Raw genomic sequence first — 15,026 nt, 5'->3', positions numbered from 1 at the left:
CACGGTATATGTCATTTCAGGGACAAGGTGGTCAAGAAGTGAGTGTAACTTCTCTCCTCCCTCTTTCACCTCAACTGGCTAAAACCAGGAACTCCAAGGCTCTAAGGAATGCAAGAACCAAAAGATGGAGAGAGATTGAATTCCTTTATCACCACGTGGAGAAAAGCTGCCCACTGGCCAGGTATATCCCTATTGAATTGTTATGAGAGTGATAACTTTCTATTATGTTAAGCTAGTAATGAGGTAGGAAACAGGGCTCAACTCCAGAGGAGGGACTCGGACACTGGAGGAAATTGAGGACTAGCTAAAACAAGGACAGAGTGGAAGCAGCTTTCCATAAGGCATGCTCGCCAGTGTGCCAGGTCAGTTTACCATTGACATGGCAACATTGGGGAGTTACTTCCCCTTTCTATGGTAATGACCCGATGACCCAAAAGTTACTACCCTTTCCCTAGAAATGTTTGCAGAAACCACCTGTTAATCTGCATATGATTAAAAGTCGGTATAAGAATGATTGCAAAACTGCCCAGAGCTGCTGCTCTCTGCTATGAGGTAGCCCTGCTCTGCCGGAGCTGCAGCACTTACAAAACTGTAACACTGCCTCTTCAATAAAGCTGTTTTCTTCTACCTCTGGCTTGCCCTTAAATTCTTTCCTGGGCAAAGCCAAGAACCCTTGTGAGGTAAACCCCACTTTGGGGCTCGCCTGCCCCGAATCAAAAATTAGCCAGGCACATGCCTGTAATCCCAGCTACTCAAGAGGCTGAGGCAGGAGAATTGCTTGAACCTGGGAGGCAGAGGTTGCAGTGAGCTGAGATCACGCCGCTGCACTCCAGCCTGGGCGACAGAGTGAGACTCCGTCTCAGAAACAAAAAACAGGCTGGGCGCAGTGGCTCACGCCTGTAATCCCAACACTTTGAGAGGCCAAGGCAGGCGGATCACCTGGGGTCAGGAGTTTGAGACCAGCCTGGCCAACATGGTGAAACCTTGTCTCTACTAAAAACACAAAAATTAGCTGGGCATAGTGCCACATGCCTGTAATTCCATCTACTTGGGAAGCTGAGGCAGGAGAATTGCTTGAACCCAGGACGGGGAGGTTGCAGTGAACTGAGATTGCACCACTGCACTCCAGCCTGAGCAACAGAGCAAGACTCTATCAAAAAAAAAAAAAAAAGCCCCCAAAACAAAAAACAAACAAAAAAAGAGGCACAGAGTAGAGGGGTTGAGAACATGGACATTCTAGGCCAGGCGCGGTGGCTCAAGCCTGTAATCCCAGCACTTTGGGAGGCCGAGACGGGCGGATCACGAGGTCAGGAGATCGAGACCATCCTGACTAACATGGTGAAACACCGTCTCTACTAAAAAATACAAAAAACTAGCCGGGCGCAGTGGCGGGCGCTTGTAGTCCCAGCTACTCGGGAAGGCTGAGGCAGGAGAATGGCGTAAACCCGGGAGGCGGAGCTTGCAGTGAGCTGAGATCCGGCCACTGCACTCCAGCCTGGGCTACAGAGCGAGACTCCGTCTCAAAAAAAAAAAAAAAAAAAGAGAACATGGACATTCTGAGTTCAAAACCTGGCTGTCACTTACAGGCTGTTTGTTCATGGGTACTATGGACTGAATGGTATCCCTCCTCCAAATTCCTACGTGGAAGCCCTAAGCCCCAGTGAGATGTTATTTAGAGATGTTATTTACTGCTGTATCCCCAGTACCTAGAATAGAGCCTCGTATACTGTAAGTGCTCAAGAGGTATTTCTTTAATGAGTGAATGAATGAGTGAATGAATGATTATTGGCTTCAGATTTGCAGATGAAAATCTCAAACTCAACCAAGACCCACCCCAATTCCCTCACTGCTGTCTTTGCAAACAGTCTTGGACCTGATTTCTTAGAAGACATCCCCATCTACCTTCACACAATGCTTTGAGACCCTGGAAACTCAAGTGGCCACTGCTGGATTCAAATCCTGGGTCGCAGAAACAAGAGTAGTTTCCAACAGTGTTATTACAAGTTGCATGCTCTGGGCACATTCTTGGGTTGGCACATTCATTGTCATCTGACAAGTAGAAGAAAAAACCCAGGTCAAGGTAAATGAGAAAGCAAGGAGTAGAGACAACAAATAGGAGATTCACTCTGAGTGTTGATTTTCAGCAGACAGGGCTGATGCTCCCTGATATCCATGTTCCCCCCTTCTTCCCAGGCACACAGTGGGGCATATTTCCCAGCCCCTTCTTACAGTAGGCATGGCCATGAGAACAAATTCTAGCCACTAGCATGTAAGCAGAAGGGTGGCAAATAGTTTCAAAACATAATTATCAGAGATTGCAAAAGTAGCCATAGTCCTTTACTTCTCTCTGTATATATACCCCAAGATGTAGATTGCAAGCCATGTGACTTTACCATACCTTGCACTAGGAGGTGGAGTCTGTTTCTCTACCCCTTAAATATAGCTGGCCCTATGACTTGCACTGACCAATAGAAGACAGTGAAGTAATGAGGTGCTAATTCCAAACATGGGCCTCAAGAGACCTGTTGGCTTCTGTTCATTCTCTTGGGCCTCTGACCTCTGCCACACGAACAAGCCCCTGACTAGCCTAATGAAGAACAAAAGACCAAATGGCAGAGAAATGAATCCTCCCATCACGAGGTCAGGAGATCGAGACCATCCTGGCTAACACTGTGAAACCCCGTCTCTACTAAGAAATATAAAAAATTAGCCAGGCGAGGTGACAGGCGCCTGTAGTCCCAGCTACTCGGGAGGATGAGGCAGGAGAATGGCGTAAACCCGGGAGGCGGAGCTTGCAGTGAGCTGAGATCCGGCCACTGCACTCCAGCCTGGGCGACAGAGCAAGACTCCGCCTCAAAAAACAAAAAACAAAAAACAAAAAAACAAAACAAAACAAAACAAAAAAAGAAATGAATCCTCCCAGATGAGCCCCAGACATGTGAGACAATGCACCCCATCATATTCTGATACCATTATCTGACTTATAGTAGGTCCTCGACAGGAGTTCAAATCCCAGCATTTCCACTTAACATTTGCATATAGTTCACAGATCCTATAAAGCATTTACACAATTGAGATCACAAAGCAACTAGCTAGCAACACTGTGATAGGAGCAAAACCCTCAAATATCAATATTAACCTTGAACAGAAATGGCCTAATGCTCCACTTAAAAGATATAGATTGTTAAACAAGATACAAAACAACAAAAAAAAGACCTAACCATGTGCTGCCTACAAGAGACCTACCTAACATGTAAAGACACCCACAGGCCCAAAGTAAAGGGATAGAGAAAAAGATATAGGCAACTATATGTTTTTACCTCTCTGAGCCCCAATTTTCTCATCCCTACATGAGAAAAATCCCTTTCTCATAGGGTCTTCCAGTGAGATGACCCTTAATTAATTAAGTAGGTAAATAATAAACAGATGGAGTTTCTAGAGATGAATCCAACTTGACAGTTGCAATTGTAGCTTCCCATGGAGTTGACACAGTCAGAATGCTCAGGGCACACCCTGCCGGTGAGGCACTCATTAATATCTGAGAAGCAGTGGAAGAGGGTGAGCAGATAAGAAATTGGGTGCCTAAGTTTAAAAATACATGAAATCATCCCCCACCCAAGACCCATCCCTGGGAGTCTGAGAGCATTACCAGTACAGGAGAAATTGCCTGGCTTTCCTGGTTTCCAGTTATTTCCAGTGGGAGAAGAGAAACCACGTAAACAGCTGCACTCGTACCTCCCCGACAGGTTTTTGCAGACTGAATTAGGACCGCAGGGCTGGCTTTCAGAACATTCATCAACATCTAGACAGAGAGTTAGAGTTACAAATTTGCTTCTACTACATGGAAGACTGTATTTTGAAAAAAAAAAAAAATGTTAAAACAATATCTCCCATTCCATATGCACATCATTCAATGTGACTTTGGTACTTTTTCCATCAAGCAATGAAATGTATGTCCTCATCTGGAATCTGAGCATGCTTGTGACTATGGTGGAAGTGACACTAGGTCATAAAAATATGATGTCCTTCCACCTGTTCTCTTGGGATGCTTATCCTTGGAATCCAGCCACCATATTGTGAAGAAACTCAACCATCCATGAAATTTTACAGTGACCAGGAATTTATTTACACGATCACAGAGAGGAAGGGTGGGGAAGAAGAAAGGAAGGAAGGAAGGAAGGAAGGAAGGAAGGAAGGAAGGAAGGAAGGAAGGAAGGAAGGAAGGAAGGAAGGAAGGAAGGAAAGAAGGAAGGAAGGAAGGAAGGGAGGGAGGGAGGGAGGGAGGGAGGGAGGAAGGAAGAAAAGAAGGAAAGAAGGGAGGGAGGGAGGAAGGAAGGAAAGAAGGAAGGGAGGGAGGGAGGGAGGAAGGAAGGAAGAAAGGAAGGAAGGAAGGAAGGAAGGAAGGAAGGAAGGAAAGAAGGAAGGAAATAAGTAAGTCACATTTGCTAGCAACACTAGCTAGTAATGCTGTGACAGGAACAAAACCGTCACATATCAATATTAACCTTGAACAGAAATGGCCTAATGCTCCACTTAAAAGGTATAGATTATTAAACCAGAATTTTAAAAAGGGGGGTGGGGGAGTACCTACATTCAATACCCAGCCTGCTTTTGCTTGATTTTACTACCAAATGCTGGAGGGTTTGAGGGGATATGAACTCACCTTTGCATTCCACTCCTGGATCCTTGAAGTGATTTTGTCCATTGCTGGACCGGAATCCTTGTTTGCAAGCACAATAGTAACTGTCCACAGTGCTGGTGCAGGTGGCATGAGATGGGCACATGGTACTGTCTCTACATTTATTATCTAGGTGGTGTATAAAGAAAAGTTTAGACAAGATTAGAGCATTAGAGTGAGGCTGCAAGGGAGCCCAGCATACAAAGGTGGAGGTGGCTGTTACGGGTTGGACTGTGTTCCTCCCAGAAGATACGTTAAAGTCCTAAACCCTGGTACCTGTGAATTTCATCTTATTTAGAAACTGCATCTTTGTAGATGTAATTAAGATATAAGTTAAGATGAAGTAGTGGTGGAGTAGGGTGGGCCACACGTGTCTTTATAAGAAGAGAAGAGACACACAGATGTGCACAGGGACAGTGCCATGCAACAGTGGAAACCGGGATCAGAGTGATATGTCTAGAAGCCAAGGAACATCAAGGATTGCCAGCAATAACAAAAGCCTTAAAAAAAGGCATGGAACAGATTCTGTCCTATAGCCTTTGGAGAAAGACTAGCCTTGCCAATACCTATATTTCACACTTCTGGCCTCTAGAACCTCAAGAGAATAAATTTCTGTCATTTTAAGCAGACCTAGGAAACTTGATACAGCCACCAATCATATTTAATAATGTACCTCGAAGACCCTAGACCCTTGCTACTCAAAGTAGGGTCTGTGGGCCAGCCACATAAGCATCGCCTGGGAGTTAGATGGAAATGCAAAATCCACTGAATCAGAATCTGCATTTGAACAAGATCTCGGGTGATGTGTGTGCACAGGGAAGTTTGAGAAGCACTAATCTGGATCCTTGCTAGCCAAAGTGTCCACAGACCAGTATCACCTGCCTCCCCTTGGATTCCAAGAACATCTTGGAAAATCAGGTACTGATTCAGCAGGTCTGGGGAAGGGGGCCAGGGATTTTGCATTTCTAACAAGTGCCCGGAGGATGCCAATTCTGTTGCTCCATGGATCACACCATGAACATCCAACACTAGAAAGAAAAATGTGAGAGTGAAAAGTGCAAATTTTGAGACAAGGCAGACCGGGGTTCAAGTTCCAGCAGCAAACCTCAAAGCCAAGAATGGTAGCTGTTCCCCCAAACCCATTCCACCCTCTTCCTTATAATAATAGAACCATCCAGTTGAGGACTGTATTCCCAGCTTCTCTTGCAGCTAGCTGTGGCCACCTGGCGAAAATCTGGCTGAGGAGAATGAATAGAAGTGATGTGTTCACTGTCTGATCATGACCTTGAAAAGAAAGAGCATACTCTACACTTCCTTTCACTTTTCACCTGGGCTGGAAGATGGACAGAGTAGGGTGATCCATTCCCAACCATGGCAGATGAGGCTCACATCTAAGGTTGGAGAGGCAACAAGGCAAAAGGCACCTGGGAGACGGGATGACCTCCTAGGCAAGGTTGTTCCACGACCGTGTTCCATCTTCAAGTTGGAGATTTATGAGATGGATAAAAATAAACATCTGCATTGTTTCATTCGTGGTTACTTTGTTTCTATGAAAGCAATCAACACTCTATACTAGCCAGTCCAGTCTTGGGACAAGTGATTTCACGTCTCTGTACCTCAGTTTGCCTGTTTAACCACCACATTTAATGAGCCTCCAAGCCCTGTTGATCCCCGCTCCCAAATAACATTTGACAATTACCCACCATCACCCCACCATCTGCCTGATCCAGATCTTCCTCTAAATTCAACATTTCTACATACCCCCATTGTCCTCCACAGTCTTCTACTCCACACCATGGTCATCTCTGAATGCACATTCGACCTCCCACCTCCACCCCTTGCCTATAATGCTCTTTGTTCTCCTTAGAAATAAAACTCAAATCACTCAACATGAACTGCAAAGCCCCCAGTGACCAGACCCAACCACATCATTCAGCCTCATCATGTCAGTTTCTCTTTGTGCTCCATTTCTAACCTTCCTATCACAGGGCCTTTGCACATGCTGTTCCCTCTGCCTCTGCTTTGCCAGGCCAGCTTCCACTCATTTCTCAGATCTTGCTTTAATGTCACTTCCTCCAAGAAGCCTTCCCTGACTCCTCCATAGCTCCCTGAGCTCTTCTTTTATGGAATTCATCAAAACTGTGACTGCTTGATTGTTTCAGTGATTCCCTCCTTCATGGCCACCTTCACCACCACACTGTGAGCTTCAAAAGGACAAGATCACAGGTGGGGTCAGGCTCCTAGGTGCTAGGAAAGAGGCTCACTTGATGCTGTCATTCTTGTGGTGGGCATGCGAGAGATGGAATCAACCTAAGTGTCCATCAATGGATGAATGGGTGAGGAAGATGTGGTATACATACTCAATGGAATAGCATTCAGCCATAAGAAATAATGAAATCGGGCGGGCACGGTGGCTCACACCTGCAATCCCAGCACATGGGGAGGCCGAGGTGGGTGGATCACTTGTGGTCGGGAGTTCGAGACCAGCCTGACCAACATGAAAAAGCCCCGTCTCTACTAAAAATACAAAAAATTAGCCAGGTGTGGTGGTGCATGCCTGTAATCCCAGCTACTCAGGAGGCTGAAGCAGGAGAATCACTTGAACCACGGAGGTGGAGGTTGCAGTGAGCCAAGATCACGCCATTGCACTCCGGCCTGAGCAATAAGAGCAAAACTCCATCAAAAAAGAAAATAAGGAAAGGAAAGGAAAGGAAGGGAAGGGAAGGGAAGGAAGGGAAGGGAAGGGAAGGGAAGGGAAGGGGAAGGGGAAGGGGAAGGGGAAGGGGAAGGGGAAGGGGAAGGGGAAGGGAAAGGGAAAGGAAAAAGGAAAGCAAAGGGAAAAGAAAAGAAAAGAAATAATGAAATTCTATCATTTGCAGAAACATAGATGGAACTGGAAGACTGGAGGACATTATGTTAAGTGAAATAAGCCATGCACAGAAAGATAAATATTGCATGTTCTCATTCCTATGTGGGAGCTAAAAATAATCATCATCATTATCTCACCGAGGTAGAGAGTAGAATGGTAATTACCAGAGGCTGGGAAGGATAGTGGGGAAGCGGGATAATGAGGGATTAACTAGTCGGTACAAAAACCACAGTTAGATGGAAGGAATAAGATCCAGTGCTCAGTGGCACAATAGGGCAACTACATATGAGTCAGGACATGTGATATTTGCCTTTCTGTGCCTGGCTCATTTCACTTAACAACCTCCAGTTTCATCCACGTTGCTGCAAATTGTGGAATGTCATTCTTTTTATGGCCAAATAGCAATCCGTTGTGTATGCAGACCACATTGTGTTCATCCATTCATCTGTTGGTGGACACTGAGGTGGATTCCACATCTTGACTATTATGAATAGTAGACTTGGGCCTTGTATCAAAGAAAGATGGGAGTCATGGGAGAATTTAGAGCAGAGTAGGGACACAGCATAAGGTTTTAACATAAGCCTTCTGGCAACTGGTTGGAAGATGAACTATAGAAGATCAGAAACAAACTGACCAAGGACGGGGTGGCTGCACTTGTCCAGTTGAACAATGTCTGTGGATACAACCCGGAAGGGAGTAATGGAGGGAATGCAATTCAGAATTTTCTTTTTAAAGCAACACTAACAAAATTTGCCAATGGATTGGACGTGAGGGGTGAAAAGAGAGGAACCAACGATAATGCCAACATCAATTGGTAGTATGGAAAAACTAAAACGTATCATAAAAATAGAAGGAAGGGATTATCATGACTGTGACATTATTCGCCCTGTTTATGTTATACACTCAGTTTTGAGATCTAAGTTCTTTGCTCCTATAATGTGCCTTGTTTATTTCCCTTCCCTGCATGAGACCTCAGATGGTATCTCTCTTCTCATTTCCAGCTTCCTCTTTCATCTGCAGAGGCAACATTTCTCTATGCAGACTTCCGGTATTTTATCACTTGTGGTCCCTTAATGCTGTGAGTTTTCCATCATCCTCTTCCTCTAGCCCTCTCCCTCACAACTGAAACCCACCCAAGTCCAGAATAACAACCCAGTCTTGTGGGACTAGGTACCTGTTCACCTCCCCATCTCATCTCCTGCCCTCTGCCATCAGTAACACTCACCTTCGCTCGGTCCTCCAACTTCTTTCCAACCTCAGGACCTTTGCACCCACCGTTCTAGCCATCAGTCACGCCACATCCCACCCTGCCCTTTTGCCTGGGTAACATCAATTCATCCATCCTTTAAGTCCACTCAATAAAGCCCTTTTTTAAAAATCCTACAAAGGGACCAGGCACAGTGGCTCATGCCTGTAATCCCAGCACTTTGGAAGGCTGAGGCAGGCAGATCACCTAAGGTCAGGAGTTCAAGACCAGCCTGACCAACATGGTGAAAGCCCATCTCTACTAAAAATACAAAAATTAGCCAGGTGTGGTGGTGGGTGCCTATAATCCCAGCTACTCAGGAGGCTGAGGCAAGGGAATCGCTTGAACCCAGGAGGTGGAGGTTGCAGTGAGCCAAAATTGTGCCACTGCACTCCTGCCTGGGGAACAAGAGTGAGACTCCATCTCAAAAAAAAAAAAAAAAAAAAAAGGAAACCGTGATATATATATATCACAGTGTGTATATATATATATCACAGTGTGTGTATATATATATGTATATATATATATATATGACGGAACACTACTCAGCCATAAAAAAGAATGAATTAATGGCCTTTGCAACAACCTGGATGAGACTGAAGACCATTATTCTAAGTGAAATAACTCAGGAATGGAAAACCAAACCTTATATGGTCTCACTCATAAATGGGAGCTAAACTATGAGGATGCAAAGGCATAAGAATGACACAATAGATTCAAGCAATCCAAGGCTTAGGCCTCCCACAGCGCTGGGTTTACAGGCATGAGCCACCATGCCCGGTCTATTCCTTTTTTTATTTACCCACGTTACTTGCCTACATGCTTCCAGATCCTGGCTGAGTTCCAGAGGTATAAAGATTAATACAGCCTCTTCCCCACCCTCCAAGGGCTTTCTGGGATCAATAATAATGATGGGTGTTTTATCAAAGATAATCTTTTTGAAAATGTTTTAATGGAATTTTCTCTTTTCCACGTATATGGATGTGACTACCCCCAACCCATTCTGAGAAAGACTTCATCTCATTTAGGAGAACTGGAGATGCTTTAGCACCAGACACACAATGAGAGCAAAACAGTAATGTTTACTCTTTAATTACCAAATTGGTTGATTGAGTTCTCAGAAAGCAAAGACGTGAATGGGGAAAAAGATATCTTAAAAGTCCCTATAAGTATTTCAGGAGCCAGCTGGACACAGTGGCTCATGCCTGTAATCCCAACAATTTGGGAGGCTGAGGTGAGAGGATTGTTTGAGCCCAGAAGTTTGAGACTAGCCTAGGCAACATAGCAAGACCCCATCTCTACTATTTTTAAAAATCAAGAAAATTAGTCGAGTTTGGTGGTGCGTGCCTGTAGTCCCAGCTACTCGGGAAGCTGAGGCGGGAGGATCGCTTGAGCCTGGGGGTTCGAGGCAGAAGTCAGCTATGGTTGCACCACTGTGCTCCAGCCTGGGTGTTCGAGGACTGCAGCATCGAACCCCCAGGCTCAAGTGATCCTCCCCCCTCAGCTTCCCAAGTAGCTGGGACTACAGGCACGCACCACCACACTCGACTAATAATATATAAAATATGTTTTATATATTAATCATGTATTGTATTATACGTTATATATTATTAATATATAATATGTTATATATTATTAATATATGAATACTATTAATATGTATTTTAATAATACAATACATTATATATTAATGTTATATAATATATTATATAAATGATTTATTATTATATAATATATATTTTATATATCATATATTGTTATATTATTATATAATACATTATATATTATTATTATTATAATATATATTTTATATATAAAATTCTCCTGCTTCAGCCTCCTGAGTAGCTGGGATTGCAGGCATGTGCCATCATGCCCAGCTAATTTTTGCGTTTTTAGTAGAGATGGGGGTTTCAGCATATTGGCCAGGCTGGTCTTGAACTCCTGGCCTCGAGTGATCTGCCTGGCTCGGCCTCCCAAAGCGCTGAAATTATAGCGTGAGCCAGTGTGCCCAGCCTACAGTTTCTTTATCCACTTGTTGACTGATGGGCATTTGGGTTGGTTCCACATTTTTACAATTTCTCGATGCCCTCTTCTTTTCGCTCCCTTTCCTCCTCCTCTTCCTCCTCCTCCTCTCCTTGCTTTTATTTTATTTTTAAAATATATTTTATATATAAACAATATATAAAACATATATATTATATTTATAAAACATATAAAATATATTTATATATTAATAAAATATATCTTATATACTAATAATATATAATGTATGCATTTAATATATATTAATATGTAGTGGATATATTTTATATATTTAAATATATATTAATATTTAAAAATATATACTACATTATATATACACACACTATATCTATCTATCTATCTATCTGTCTATCTATCTATCTATCTATCTCAGGTGGTTTCCAAAGCTACCTCTTTGAAGTTAAGTTTCACAACATCCCTATTGTTATCTGTATTTCACAGCTTGGGAAACTGAAGTTCAGGGAGGTTAGGTGACTTATCTGAGATCACACAGCTATTCTAAGTACAAAGGAAAGATCTTGAAGTGAGAATCAGGAGACCTGCATATTAACCCTTGCTCTGCCACTAACTAGCTCCCAGCAAGCATCTGGATGAGGCTCAGCTTCCTGGGATATTTCCTGGGGAGAAAACATTCTCCACCCCCTCCGGTATCTGCATTCTCTCTGGCCAACTTACCCTTCGTCGTTGGTTTCAGTGTGGGTCCTGTGTGCCTTTCCCAGCTGTGCATAACACAACATCCTGTGAAGAGAGAAAAGAAAATCACCATGAACCACCAAAAGAAAACCTTTTGGGCTCAATCTGCAAAATTACTCCTGGCTTGGCCCCACGGAAACAGGTTTGAAGAGGCTAGATGACAAACTTAGTTAAGGAACAAACATACACTATTTTGCATAAGCTTAACAATGACTGTTCCTGGTTTTCTGCACTTTGTTTTTGCTTTTCATTTTGTCTGTCTTTATCTTCTTTTTCTTTTTGATTAAATAGTTCCAGGCTAAGCACTATGGTGCACACCTGTAATCCCAGCACTTCGGGAGGCCAAGGTGGGTAAATTCCTTGAGACCAGGAGTTCAAGACCAGCCTGGACAATATGGCAAAACTCCATCTCTACAAAAAATACAAAAACTATCTGGGCATAGTGGCACATGCCTATAGCCCCAGCTACTCAGGAGGCCAAGTTGGGAGGATCACTTGAGACCAGCAGTTTGAGAACAGCCTGGGCAACACAGTGAGACTTCGTCTCTACAAAAAAAAAACTTTTTTAATTAGCTGGGTGGCGGTGACTCCTTGTAGTACCAGCTACTCAGGATGCTGAGGTGGGAGGATTGCTTGAGCCCAGGAGATTGAGACTGCAGTGAACCAAGATCATGCCACTACTCTCCAGCCTAGGTGACCCTGTCTCTAAAAAAAAAAAAAAAGTTCCAGTTGATTTTCTAAAGCATACATTAAAGCATGCATTCTCAAAAGGGGTGATATCTCCCCCAAAGGACTCAAACTTGGTTCTCAGGAAGAGATTTTTTTAAGCTCACTCTTTTATGTATAAGATACATATGTATATACAGAAAATACATATATAGATATACAGTGTGTCTATAGTATTCAAATTTCGTGACAGGGTAGGGCAGTTCATTTTTCTTTTCTTTTCCTTTCTTTTCTGTTTTTCTTTTTTTTTGAGATGGAGTCTCGCTCTGTCGCCAGGCTGGAGTGCAGGGGTGGGATCTAGGCTCAGTGCAACCTCCAACTCCCTGGTTCAAGCTATTCTCCTGCCTCAGCCTCCCGAGTAGCTGGGATTACAGGCACGTGCCACCACTCCCAGCTAATTTTTGTATTTTTAGTAGAGACAGGGTTTCACTATGTTGGACAGGATGGTCTCGATCTCCTGACCTCATGATCCGCCTGCCTTAGCCTCCTAAACTGCTGGGATTACAAGCGTGAGCCACCGCACCCAGCCCATTTTTTAATGTTTAAAGGCAATGCAGCCCTGCAGCATTTAGGTCTCCTGCACCATCATCATTATCTCCATCATTATCACTGTCATCATCACCATCATCATCATCACCATTATAATTGCCATCATCACCATTATCATCATCACCATCAACATTATCACCATCATCACCACCATTATCACCATCATCACCATCTTCATGGTCATTATCACACCATCATCACCATCATCATCTTCATTATCCCTATCATCACCATTATCATCCTCGTCATCATCATCATCACCATCACCATAATCATTACCATCTTCATCATCACTATTATCACCACCACCATCATGATCATCACCATCATTATCATCACTATCATCATCACAACTCTTTGCTGATTAGCTTCAGGGCAGAATAAGGAGTGTTAACAGTTAATACCATTGCCAACACCCCAAAATAATAACTCTACATTCCTACATTTGATGCCCACAGGCCACCTATTTCTTCTAATGTAGCCTGCCGGTCAACAGGTCCCACAGATCCAAACTCCCAAATTCTATCTATTATTACTAACAAAAATTCTTCTGCTCATTCATTAATTATTTTAGAGGCAATTCAGCATACTGTTTAGGCATACAACGTCTGGAGTCAAAATGCTTGGGTTTAAAAATCTGGCTTCACCAATTAATGATTGTGTGGCCTTGAGGAAGTTATTTAATCTCTTTGTGCCTCAGTTTCCTCCTTGTTAAAATAGGGGATTCAGATCCACTGTACAACAGTAGAGGAAACCCATACTTGCTACTTAGAATATGTCCCCGATATCCTCCATTCTTAAATGTGATCCAATGACCAAAATACACAAGACATAGAAGAAAAACCAGAAACATGGAAGATAAACAAGGTTGAGACAAACTGACACCTGAAGAAAGAGAAATAAGAGCACAGGAAGGGTCTATCTCATTGTTCAGGACTCAGCTCGAATTGCCCCTCCTCAACCCCAGACTTCTCCCTTCAACATAACCCCCAACCACATTCTGTAACAACTTCTTTCATAGCACTTATCGCTACCTGAAATTCCTATGTTTACTTATAATTTGGGGCAACATAGTGTAATGGAAAAGCTTACAGACTCTGCAGTCAGACTGCCTGGCTTGAAATCCTGCCTCTACCCCTTATTGACTAAGCGGCCTTGGGAAAATTATTTTATCTCCTTTGCCTCAGTTTTCTCATCTGCAAAATAGGACTAATAATAACCCAATGTCATAGAAATGTTGTGACAATTGGATACATTCTATGTTTAAAGAAGTTACAGCAGTGCTAAGTGGACTATGATCGTTTGTGCCTTCTTTCCCGTCTGCTCCTACCCACTAGAATATCAGCCTCAAGAGTGCAGGAACTTAGTCTTTTTTTCCTCACTGCTATATCCTCTAGTGCCTAGAACAGCACCTAAGACACAGGAAGTGCTCAGGAAACACAGGTCAAATGAATGACTATTGAGAAAAATCTAATCTGACAGATGGACTTCCCTGGGCAATGGAATTTTGTCAAAGGTTCCCCGAATGAAGGTGTTTGCAGTATCCAGCCTGGACTTATGATCTCTTGGCTGGACCATCCATGGCCCTCCCACTTCCCCTGAAGCCTATTTCCAACCCAGGCCTCCCCTAGCCCCCCCATTCAACCTCACACTTACCCCAGAAGAGGAGCAGGTTGAAGCCACGCATTATGCTGTGGTTCTGTCATTCAAAGAGAAGAAGCTTTTCTACACCCTGGGTTTTCGGTAACCAGAAGGTGTGGGAAGAGGGGAAGGCGGAGTCAGAGTTGCTCAATGCTGCCCGGTCATCACAGCCCTTTTTGCTGAGTTGCAGACAGCCTAGAAAATCCTAATTTCCCCCCTTTCTCTGCAATAAAGAGAAGTTAATCTGCCTAATGCGTACCATTCTCTCTCTCTCCTTCCCACCATCTCTCCCTTTTTCTTTCCCATCAACATCTATCTCCCATCTCTCAACACCTTCTTTCATTGCACCAATAAAGGAGCTTCCACTTCCTGCCTCCAGTGAAGCAAATCTCAGCCCTTAGGATCTCTTCCCAGTCTCCCGTATAACAGCCATCACAACCGTCATGTACCAGGCACTGTGCTAGGCACATTGACAACAAAGTGTAATTTCATTATCGTGTCAACCTCATAAAGTAGGAATTCCCCTCCCTCCCTCCATTCACCAACAAAATGGAAACTGAGACTTGCAGAGGAGTTATAAC

The 15,026-nt window shown here is 43.6% G+C and overlaps 1 protein-coding gene across 1 annotated transcript in view; it reads right to left on the bottom strand.

Moving 5' to 3' along the window:
- Positions 1-14,520, bottom strand: part of ADGRE1 (adhesion G protein-coupled receptor E1) — a 43,548-nt gene extending 29,028 nt beyond the window's left edge. The window contains exons 1-6 of the mRNA XM_025367809.1: positions 14,461-14,520; positions 11,512-11,574; positions 4,664-4,807; positions 3,650-3,802; positions 3,423-3,538; positions 1,903-2,053 (exon numbers count right to left, since the gene is read on the bottom strand). Coding sequence (XP_025223594.1) covers positions 1,903-2,053; positions 3,423-3,538; positions 3,650-3,802; positions 4,664-4,807; positions 11,512-11,574; positions 14,461-14,491 — 658 coding nt within the window. The 5' untranslated portion in view covers positions 14,492-14,520. The remainder of the gene's footprint in view (positions 1-1,902; positions 2,054-3,422; positions 3,539-3,649; positions 3,803-4,663; positions 4,808-11,511; positions 11,575-14,460) is intronic.
- Between the last annotated feature and the right edge of the window lie 506 nt (positions 14,521-15,026).

The sequence above is a fragment of the Theropithecus gelada genome, chromosome 19, assembly GCF_003255815.1.
Source record: "Theropithecus gelada isolate Dixy chromosome 19, Tgel_1.0, whole genome shotgun sequence".
Lineage (NCBI taxonomy): Eukaryota > Metazoa > Chordata > Mammalia > Primates > Cercopithecidae > Theropithecus > Theropithecus gelada.
This window is presented reverse-complemented; position numbering and strand designations above follow the sequence as displayed.